At 38.6% G+C, this 11,242-nt stretch overlaps 1 protein-coding gene across 1 annotated transcript; it reads right to left on the bottom strand.

The window, feature by feature from the left end:
* Positions 1–2,161: 2,161 nt before the first annotated feature.
* Positions 2,162–10,669, bottom strand: plvapb (plasmalemma vesicle associated protein b). The gene is made up of 9 exons (XM_022201521.2): positions 10,189–10,669; positions 9,619–9,795; positions 9,208–9,289; positions 7,779–7,980; positions 7,474–7,693; positions 5,295–5,444; positions 4,304–4,423; positions 3,714–3,821; positions 2,162–3,206 (listed from the first exon to the last, which is right to left on the bottom strand). The coding sequence occupies exons 1-9, from the start codon at positions 10,390–10,392 to the stop codon at positions 3,198–3,200; spliced, it is 1,272 nt and encodes a 423-aa protein (XP_022057213.2). The 5' UTR covers positions 10,393–10,669; the 3' UTR covers positions 2,162–3,197.
* Between the last annotated feature and the right edge of the window lie 573 nt (positions 10,670–11,242).

Here is an 11,242-nt window from a genome sequence, read left to right as displayed (position 1 = left end):
AAATAAAACATTACATTTACAAGCAAAAATTGATTGGAAAAATATTGAAGTTTAATCCATTTAAGTTTGCCTCAAGATGAACTGTACAAATTTTGCTGATCCATTAAGCTAGTCAAAAATTTTGGACATGTTAAAAAAAAACTAATGTTATTACTACTAATTTGAGATGTGGTTTGTTTTGCTAATTTGCAAATGTTAACATGTTAGTACACTAAACTAACATAACTTGCATGATAAACAGTATTTGTGGTCTAAAATTAAAGAAAGCATGTTAGCGTTTTCAGCGTGAGTGCTGACCACATGAGTCAACAGGCGGGTTTATCATACATGAGTTAAATAAATGTTGAGATTTTTCATTTGGTTTGTGAAAATTTTGGTCCGTGAGTAAAAGTCAGTCACCAATAAAGTCAGTAAGATTCCTATTCTGGGCACTAAGGCTGAATGATTTGGGGAAAACTTCTAAATGAGATTTTTCTTACATTTTGATTTGTGACATAACGAGTCAAAGTAAGGCTGATTTAAAATGCAGCCTTGAAACATGAGACACAATCTGCAGTGGGAATGTCACACTAGGAGGATGACTTGAACTTGTAAAATCTTTGACGCAACAATTTAAACCCTGAATCAAACCTGTTGCACAATATGCAAGCTTTGGCTTTGAAACATATGACTTGGCTCATGTCAGTCAAACCACAGCGTGTTCCTGAACCATGTAGTACAGATTGATCAATGGACAATCATAAACAGCCTCAAATTAAATTAAATTAAGCCATAGTCTTAGTATTGAATCATATATTTTTGGGTGTCTGAATGCAGCTGTTGTGATTTGCAATTTTTTTTTTCAAATCGTGATTCAATTTGAAATCAGTTAATCATTGGGCCACCATGAATATTAAATTGTATTATTTATAAATATCACAGCGTCAAAACTTCATGGTGGCTCGTAGAATAGCCAAAGTTAATGTGATTCATCCTGTGGAGAACATAAATGTCTGTAGAAAAACCATGGAAATCCATTAGGCAGTTTTTGAAATATTATCCTGACGGGAATAGAATCAAACAGAGTAACAAAGAACAAAAATGACAGTGACCTGAGTGATAAGAATAATGAAGAAAGGTAATGAAACTAAAACATTTTAAGATAAAAAATATTCTTCATACTTATCATTTCATATAAATTCAATAAAAATGAAACTTTATCAACATGACACACAGATTAATGCTCGTTATTTGTTCCGTTCTTAATGTCAGTTTGGATCATGACTCAGTTAACTTCACTGGCACATTTTGCTTCACAGCTGGACTGAAGACGGCGGCGTTGAGCTTCTGTCTGTTTCCTGAGGGTTTGATTTATGCCGCTCCTGAGATGGAGGCTGACGTAGCCGAGTCCAGAACAACCCGTCCCACCCTGTACCCGTCAGACTGAAAGTCAGGGCGAGTGTGTCCACAATTATACTCAGGACTGAAAACACTTCACATTAACAAAGGATATCCTGAGGACCGGAGACAGCCTCACTCACCTGTAAAACTCCCATCCATCAGTACAGCCAATCTGGGAGGCTATTCTGGTGTTTTCTTATGCAATGTGAAAAAGATCTCAAATATTTGTTCTGTCTGGGAGTAATTTGTCCACGTATGACGCAAGCATGTCATAAAGACCCAACTGAAAAGCTGTGCATTCTGATCCCAGTGAGGCTGTTGAAATCTCATTTTTCCAAATGTCTGCAGTCTTTATGAATAAACTGAGACACTGCAACTATTTGATGAACTTTAACAATTTGCTTTAATCTCTCACATAATCACCAAGATTTGAAATAATTAACTGGTTCCATAGTGTAAAAATTAAACATTAAAGTTAAAACATAGTTAATTTGGGGGTCAAAACGAATTAAACAACATTGCATATTTACACTTTGTTTGACTTCTCAGGCCAGAAAAGATTTTGATTCACAGTTCAAAAACAGTCATGTAACAGTAGCTGGTAAATAGCTTTAAAATAGCTCTCTAAATGTGCTCAAAAAAAGAGGAAATAAGGAAGAATAACCACTTTTATTTAGAAACAAATGAACTGAACGTTTAAATAGTCCAGATTGTTGATAAATTTGCTAGAAAATAAATTAAAACTTATTAGAATGACTTAAAAAATGCCAATACATTTGAATGCTTTTGTATTCCTTTATTAAGTATACAGTATTTACACAAACATCAGTTGTCAGTCTTCCAATCAGAAGCACAAAACAGTTCAGACCACATGAAATGACGTCTTCAACATGATGAGTCATATGTCCTTTTACTTTAAAAAATGCTTAATTTGTGCTATTTCTTCTCCGGTTATTTCTTCTGTACCAAAATGGTCCTACAATAATCATAAAGTCAAACAATAGCGGTCTCCTGCCACAGAAATGCTTGTGCTCATTGCCTTGTTCTTATGGAAGGAAAGGGAAGTAGTAAAGCTTGAGAATAGTCCATATAATAGCCACTGCATTTGTAAAATGCACCATAAAAATGGCAATTAGTTGCTTCTCAAGGTTATTTTTAGGTAAAGACTTCTTTTTTGACCTTTAATGTTCAGGACAGCTAAACGCTCAGCGGACGTGATGCTGTACTTATGACTGGTCTGTATTGTCATCCAGGCTTTTGGACGTGCGAATCACGAGGAAACTTTAAATGCAGCTATTTAAAGAGAATCTGTTTTTAGCAGACAAGTGAGCAGCTGCTGCCTGAAGTCCTGTTTGAGGGTCTGTTTTATTTTTAATGCCAGCAGATCAAAAGAGTCGGATGACAATGTTGTTGAGGAGTGGGGCGGTTTTTGGTTCATTTAATATCAATTCCACAGGAAAGAACTGATTTTTTTAGTGTCTGTTTTCACACAAACCACAGCGAGTGGCACACAAGAGAGAGTACTCACACCAGTGTTGTTTGAATTTGTACATTCACTGAAGTATAAGATACTAAAACAATTCACAGCAAATTTTAAACACAAGTTAAACACAACAGAATCTACAGTTACAAGTTGAGCTAAAAAATAAAAATAAAAAGCAAGTTCATGCCATTAATATGGAGGCAAAGTATTTACAGGTTGTGTTTTGTTGAAATGTGATATATTAGGAATATGTACATGTACTTCTTGAATGTTGATCACAGTGTCGGGGGTCTCCTCCTCCAGGAAGAACCAATGGATGGATGGACGGTTCATTTCATCTCACCTGCAAGACAAAACATTGACAGTTACATAACAAAGATGTAAATAATTAGAAATCACATTGCGGGAATTCGTGTTTTTTTCAGTTTGGTGAGGATTCGGGGAGGTCTGTTTGAGGAGGAAATGTCTGTTTGTGCTGTGTTTGGCTTCGCTACCAGCGTGGCTCCAGGGATGACAATGTCAGACATAAATATTTCTACAACTACTGGATGGACTGTTGTGAAATGTGGTACAAACATTCATGTTCCTCTCACAGTGAACTGTAATAACTCTGCTGAGTCCTTTGCTTTATGCCATGTGGAATTTTATGGATTTTTGGACAAAAGTCTGCTTTTTCGCTGATGACGCAGATGTCTACAGACTAATGAACGGTTAACCATTGAAGAACTACAACTAAAAAATGAAAGTTGGACTCTTGGTCTTGGAAAAAAAACACTTAAAATGCTCAGACTGCATTCACACTTTCTATAAACAGGGGTCAGTTAAGTGTGTGTTCTAACAGAAAGCTCACCGTTGGAGTTTTGCTGCTTCCAGGTGCTCCACCAGAAGACCAGTTGGGTGCAGTCTGTCCGTCCGGCTGTGGAGCTGCTTGCAGGGCAGCAGGTTTAGGAGGACTGGGCTGCAAAGCAAAAACGATGAATTCACAGTTCATTTAAATCAGACACAGATACCACATTTATGCAGCTTTATCTGGCTGTGCACTGACGCTCAGACGGTCAATCTGCATAGTTCGAAATTGGGCGTTGTGTGAACTTGTTACTCCTTAAAATTTGTTTTCCTTTGTTATCTTGCTTTTCCATCCTTCCTGCTGCTGCAGCTCTCGGAATCCTGCGAATGAGCTCTGCCCTGATGCCCATGTAATAACTGCCCGATTGCCTTTTACCGATAGAAATGACTTAAAGGTTTTTTTTTAGTTTTATTTGGTCGTGAATTTGACTAACTTGGCAAATCTGGAGCAGCAGAGAGTATTTCTTCACATGAGCACATTGAAGAGCGTTGGTGCCACGTGAATGAAGGATTGAAACCATTTGTGGGCTCTTCTTTTCCCTCTCTCCCCCCCATACATCTGTACAGAACAATGACTCAGCTTCTGTATTTTACCTTAACGTTGGCCACCATTGCCTGGAGCCTCTGAACCTCTCTGTTTTTCAGGGCCCAACGTTCTTCCTGCTCTTTCTGTTGGTCTCTCAGTCGGTTTTGCTCCTTCAGTAATTTCTCCACCTAAAGAAATATTGATGCAATTTTAAATGAATCCGATGCAAAAAAAAAATTTTCTGTTACACCTTTATCTCTTTTTTGCGACTTTATGTGTTCACCAGAAAAAAAATGCCCCTCTCCAAACTAGGGGAAAAAACTCATTTCAAGGAACTTTTACCTTGGAATAAGTGGGAAAAAAAAATCTGCCAATAGAACAAATGAAAAATGGCTTGGTAAGATTTCTTGAAATAATATATGATGTTTAGAATACTGAGATCTTAAAATTAGCTGGGAAAACTTATTTTAAGCTGTATTTTACCTGGACTGTCAAGCTAAGGTGTCGTAACCCTCCTGTTGTCCTCATTTATGGCACCCAAAAAATATTGTTTCCTTGTCTGGAAAAAATCCAAAAATTCAGCAAAAAATTCCCCAAATTTAAAAAAAAAAAAAAGCAAAATCTTCAGGAAGAAAATTCCTTAAGAGTTTCCCTTAAAAGTTTTATTTTAAAAAAAATCCCCAAATTTGGCAAGAAATAAAAATGCAAAAACATTTTTTTTAATATTTCTTTTTTTCCACCAAAAAAATTTCAACAACATCAGAAGTTTCACTGTGAAAATATATATTTTCTAAGATGCGTTGTCCTAAAACAAGTCCCTCCATCTTGCTGAAATGTCATTTGTTAAGTGAATTTATCTTAAATCAAGTGGGATGAGACATTCTGACTAAAAATAAGACAAATAGACTTGGTAAGATTTTGAGTTTTTGAAGTGTTATGCTCTGGTTAAAACAGAAAAAAACCACACAATGTCATAATTTTATAAACTGAGAGAATCAGCTTATTCCATAGCTCTCTCCATTGGTTCTCACTTTCCTCCCACACACAAACATCATCTACCTGGTCGTCGTGGGTCTTCTGGTTGAGCTCTATCTGCTTGGCGTTCTTGGCAATCGTCTCACTGAGGTCTTGTTCACACTGCTTCAGGTTGGCAGTCACATGTAGGTTTTGCACCTCCAGTCGACTGGACATGGCCTGAATCTCAGCCACCTGGAAGAGGAACATTATTTTCTTCAGATACTGTAAATGTGATGCCTCGTAGACTAAAAGGCCGTGGGTGAAGAATATGTCATTTTGGACTGTACCAAAATATGTTTCCAGATCGTGCCTTTTACATTCTTGTATTGTTTTTGTTCACCCTGTGTCTATTTCTGTCCGAACGATGACAACGACGCTCATTTACTCAGTGTCAACACATGAGAACATGCTGTAATCCACCCTGAATGTCTCCCTGAGGGCAGAACACAGGTTAATGTTGCCCTAAATCATCCACCGAGCCTAATCATGCTTTACCAGACTCCATGTGTGGTAACTGAAGCCGTGGAACGTGGACACACAGTGCAAAAAGGTCATTTAAATTTAGTTTTTCTGTCAGCATCAAGGCCTGAATTAAAGATTAACGGATAATGTATTGAGCAGCTTTATGTGCTACACTGTCTCAGTTTTGTGTTATATTCCCACTAAAAAAGTAAGAGAAAAACTAAAATGAGCAATGTTGTGAAATAAAACCTACTGCACATCATTTTAGACTCATCATTCATTGCCGCAAGTAGTTCCAAGCATTTTGTGCGTTTTGCTCATCACATGTAAGTTGCAGTTTAAGTTCTCTGAGAAAACCAGCCTCGGAAGATTCTTCAAAACTGCAGCTAAAATTTTTAACAGGAAAACTATTGTATTCTTTTCATCATTTCCTCAACATGTTAAATTCATCCCTGCATACCATAATAACCAGGCTTCTAAAGTGTTCATTGACCTGACGGTTCCTCTCAGGGTTTCTGGTTCCGTCATACACAGTGTGTCTATGAGAAACCTTTGGGTGCCCTTTGATACATTCAATCATAAGGGCTTCTTTTTCTGTTTCAGAGATGGATGTGTGGAATTTAGAACTTAAAATGGATTAAGATTTATTTTAAACCTACAGAAAAAAACTTTTTTAAAGTGGAATCAGTCATGCAGGCATAAACATCCTGATGTTTGTCATTTTATCATGTGATCATTTGTGTTTTGTCTGTTTTTTCTGTGTATTTTTTGTTGACTACAGTGTATTTTCTTGCCTAGCTTTGTGTATTTGTGTAACAGCCACCTCCACAGATAAGTAAAATAACCTAGTTACCTTGACTAATCAACAAAAAGAAACTGCAAATTAGTTTGGATGATAAATGCTGTTAATCCATTACATACCTGCCATCTTTAAAAATACACTATTTTTTCTGCAAATACAACTAAAACTTCACAAGCAGTCCTTTATTTGTGACAAGCACAGGGACAAAAATAAGTCTGATTCATTTCTTTTTTGGAAAATTTGTGAGTGGAGCTGTGCCTGCTCTGTGACCCACGGTGAAGACAGATTCCAGCAGCAAAACAAGTGACGTTTTTTGACCCCTGAGTGAGTGTAGCATCCAAATGAAATATTGCTCTAAAGACTAACAACTAGCCCTACTTGCTGAGGACGTGTGTTTCGCAGCCCTGCACACTGTTGCTGTATCAGCAGAGCCACACACTTCACCTCTGCTTTGACCCTGAGTTCGCCTCACAGGACATCTGTCTCTTTAGCTGGATTTGTCAGGAATGATGCAGAGGATAGACTTCCTCCCCTGAGAAACTGGTTTCCCATCAGCCCGTGCTTTGGAATATTCCAGAGGGCAAATTTCTTTAAGGAGAATTTTAGAAATGTCAAAAAATGTCATCTAGACAAGAGTTTTGACTCCTGAACACCAAAACCTAATATAAACTGCTACTGAAAATAAATAGGTCCATTCACAAGTATATGTTTTATATGTTTATGTCCTCTTCATTTAAATTTATACTTCTTATGGACTATTTTTAAGGGGAAATATGTGATTTACAGCACTATATTTACCTGACAGATATAGTTAGATGTCTTTCAAAGTAAGGTTTCCATTATAAAAAAAAAAAACATACAACAAAACACGTCACAAATCATTCATTTCCAACATTTGTTGTGTAGTTGAAGCTCTTTGCTACATTTTAAATAACTAACTATTGTGCATAAACACACCTTGTTGCCCACGTTGTCCAGATACAGCTGGAACTTGTCCTCCACGTCTCTGGACAGGTTCGTGCAGCTGTTTCTTATCTTCTCCATTTGCTCCTTCTGGCTTGCACAGGTGAGGTGGAAGGTCAGCTGGTGGGGAAACAGGTTGTTGATCCGGTTCAGGAAGTCCCTGGTCACTGTCTTGATCCCGTCCAAAGAATGCGCAAAGTCCTCTTTGCACTTCCTGGTTGGAAAAATACAAAACATTAATGAGTTTATTCTTAACATTTTTTCCAGGCGATGACATGAGACAGACAGACGGACAGAACCTGGTGTAGGCGGTGAGCTGCTCCTTCAGCATGGTGTTATTACTGCGCAGGGTGATGGCGTCCTGGTGGAGCGTGTCTCGGTCTCTGAGGGCGTTGTCTCTCTCCTGGCTCAGATACTGAACCGTCTGAGTGAAGTTTGAATGAATGAGATTTATCATCGCTTTCTGCTGAGCATTGTGGGTCTGCAGAGTCTTCAGTTCATCTAGAGAGTACAGAGACAAAGAATAAATAAGAACAATAATAATAAATAATACTACATTTCCAGCATTTATTAATGCTCAGGTACTACTTTCAAATAAGACATTGGTTTATGTGTAACTGATTGTGTTGTTGTTGATTAATATATGGCTTAGTAATACTTTATTGATGATTTATTAGACATTAATACAAAAGAGTCACTTTAGGATTGCCAGATTGTTTGCAATCTGTCACTCACTTATATAACTGTTAACAAAAAGTTTATTGAGGATTATTAACTATCAGTTAAAGCACAAAAACAAAACAACTAGATATAGATTAATTCAGTTTAGAGTCTTACACACACTGAAATGCTCCAGTGCATGAGATGTCTAAGATGAAGGATCACTTTCACATGTATTCTAGCACTGACCAGCACTAAGAAACTTCTGGTGTCACAGAAAACTCAGTAAGGCTGTAATATTTAAATATTTGGCTGCTCAAGGCCTTTGGTTGCAGGTTTAAGGAAAGACTAAGCTGGAAGTCACCGTCACCTCCATGTTTCAGGAGGTGGCACAATGAGACGCTTTCTGTTGCCCAGAGAGAATGGATGGATTATGGCAAAGACAAAACTGTTTCTGTCAGGTGTGGAAGCCATTTCTGTTTGTTTTTGCACCCTATAAGGTGCAGTTTACTATATAGACTGGTAGGTTTGGAATATTCAAGGGAGCTGTGGGGATAAATATGTTTTTATTTTACACATACTAAACTAAATATTGTCGGCTGCACAGTGATCGGTGGTCAGCACTTTCACCGTGCAGCTAGAAGATCCCTGGTTTGCGTCCTCACATTCCTGGGATCTTTCTGCATGTTATTTGCATGATCTTCCTGTACATGTGTGTGTTTTCTCTGGGTACTCCGGCTTCCTCCCACAGTCCAAAAACATGCTGATGTGAATTGGTTACTCTAAATTGTCCGTAGGTGTGAATGTGATTGTCTCTATATGTATCCCTGTGATAGACCGGTGACCTTTCCAGGGTGTCCCCGGCCTTCAACCTGCATCAGCTGGGATAGGCTGCAGCCTCTTGCAACCCTAATGAGGTTTAAGCAGTGTTTAGATAATGGATGGATGGATAAACTAAATACTGCAAGAACCAACATTTCTGGGGCAGTTATTGTTTATGTAATTGCTTGAACAAAAATCTGAAAACTACATTAAATTTCCCAGAAAGTAGAGTACTGTGATACATACTGCTGGAGGTGACCAGAAGAGGAGGCATGATGGGTGTGGTGGGACGTCGTGACATCAAGGACAGTGTCGTGGCACAGGTACCCTATAAATGGAGGAAACATGAACATTTATAGGATGATTATTGATTTACTAATTTTTATCACTACCATGGTGGCCAATGGGAAAACTACAACAATGACTAAGGAAGTAAAGAAATAATCCTGCTGCATAATTTGCAAATTATCAGAATTTTTCTTTTAACTTTGATTTGTTTTGTGTGGAAAGACAATTTTTCAAAGAAGATTAAAAGGCATTAAAAACTACTCAACAGCTGCACTAAACTACCTGACTCTCAGTACAACTTTGTCAAAAAACAAAACAAAACTGGTGTTCACTCTTGTATGAGGGCGTCTTCCCTTCGTTTGTACTTACCAATTTATTTCTCAGGTCTTGTTCCGTTTTGTTGGAATCAGTCTTCAGCTTTGTTATCTCTTTCTCCAGATTAGCTTTCTCAGCTGTTCGAGCTACCAGCTGAGCTCCCAGATCTCCTTTCTCCTTGCCCAGCTGGATGTGGTTCTCACTCAGCCTGTTGAAGCTCAGCTCCAGCTCCTGCAGAGCAACAAACACCCAGCAGCATGAGCACCACTGTGTTCTACAGCTCTGAACATGCTTACATAGCACCGTGAAAGTAAAAACTAAAACTGAAATAGGTTATAAAATACTGCGGCAAACAAAAAGCTTTAGTGATGAGTGGTTGTGTCTTGTCCAATAGCTACATGTCATTCTTGAAGCTAAATAAATCCTGTTGAAGACATTTCCCACTGAAACATATATTTTATTGTTACTTAAGATGGAAACAGACATCAGCTTCTTCAGTGGGTAGAGCTTTATCGGACCCAAACTATCAGTCAAAGCTGAATATTTTACATAAAACATGTACTAATAGATTACTTTGCTGTGATGAAACAGACTAAAGCCGCTACACTGGAGGAAATCACTGACCTTGACCCTCTTCTCCGCTGCGGACTTCTCCGGCTGCCCATATATGAGGAACAGCACCAGGCTGACGATGATGAGGGACTGGATGAGGGAGGAGAAGAAGAAGACGATCCTCATGTAGTAGCCGCAGCTCTTCCCTTTGCGTCTGTGCAGCGGTTCTCTTGCCTCCAGGCCAAACTTGGCCCTGGAGTAGCTGGAGCTGTACATGGCTGCTGGAGGTGAAATGTTTGCAGCTGGGTTTGGAAGATCTAAACAGGAATGATTAAATCCACAAGGACTTCCCGCTGGTCTGATCTTCTCGGGAGCTCAGATGCTGAGGCTCTCAGTCAGTCTCTGTCAGAACGAAGGATAGAACTTGTGGTTCGATGTGTATTTCTCAGTCTGATCTGTGTCCTCTAAAGCTCTGCTGCACTGTAAGACTGCAGAAACATACAGGCGAGAATGGCATGCATTGATGGATGTAAACAATGACCCTTAGGTGTGTAAGGGGGCCATGTTTATAAATGCTGCTGGAGGCACACTTCCACTCCATCCTGGTCCAGCCCTCTCCTCCCCTCTCCTCCCTCTTCGACCTCTGTCACAGTACAGCCTCCAGCTGCACTGCTGCCCGAGCTGTCACAAATTTTCCATGAACTTCTTTGGAACAAAAAGAAACTGATGTGATGGGAAATAGTTTAAAGATCCTGTCCAGATATGGCTACGGCATACATTTAAAAAAATAAAAATAAAAAACTTCTTAAAATTGTTGGAAAACTACATTGATGGAAAAATCCAGTTTGTAAATATGCAAAAGGATTTTTCCCACTTTGGTGACAAGTTAGTCTAAAAGTCTTGTTTTGAGTATTGATAAGTGGATTGATATTTCATGTGAGATCATGTTCTTGGTTAGTTTTTGAACAGGTTGAGGACTGTTCATCGTCTTGCATGTACCTTATGGTGAGGTAGATTTGAAATTATGTGAACCTCACCTCAACGTAATATGGCCACAAAGTGCACAAACGTGTGCTTAGTCTGCACACAGTGGAGGTATTAAAGAAAAGTACGATGCTGTTAGAAA

The sequence above is a fragment of the Acanthochromis polyacanthus genome, chromosome 4 (assembly GCF_021347895.1).
Source record: "Acanthochromis polyacanthus isolate Apoly-LR-REF ecotype Palm Island chromosome 4, KAUST_Apoly_ChrSc, whole genome shotgun sequence".
NCBI classification, from domain to species: Eukaryota; Metazoa; Chordata; class Actinopteri; family Pomacentridae; genus Acanthochromis; species Acanthochromis polyacanthus.
Note: the sequence above shows the minus strand (reverse complement) of the source record. Positions and strands in the feature narration are given on the sequence as shown.

Excerpts from the sequence above, each read along its gene's own strand:
- plvapb (XM_022201521.2), bottom strand. The coding sequence starts at position 10,392 with ATGTACAGCTCCAGCTACTCCAGGGCCAAGTTTGGCCTGGAGGCAAGA. Across the intron at positions 7,694-7,778 it reads CAGCTCACCGCCTACACCAG|GAAGTGCAAAGAGGACTTTG; the intron begins GTTCTGTCCGTC and ends TTTTCCAACCAG. Across the intron at positions 3,822-4,303 it reads CAATGGTGGCCAACGTTAAG|CCCAGTCCTCCTAAACCTGC; the intron begins GTAAAATACAGA and ends TTTGCTTTGCAG.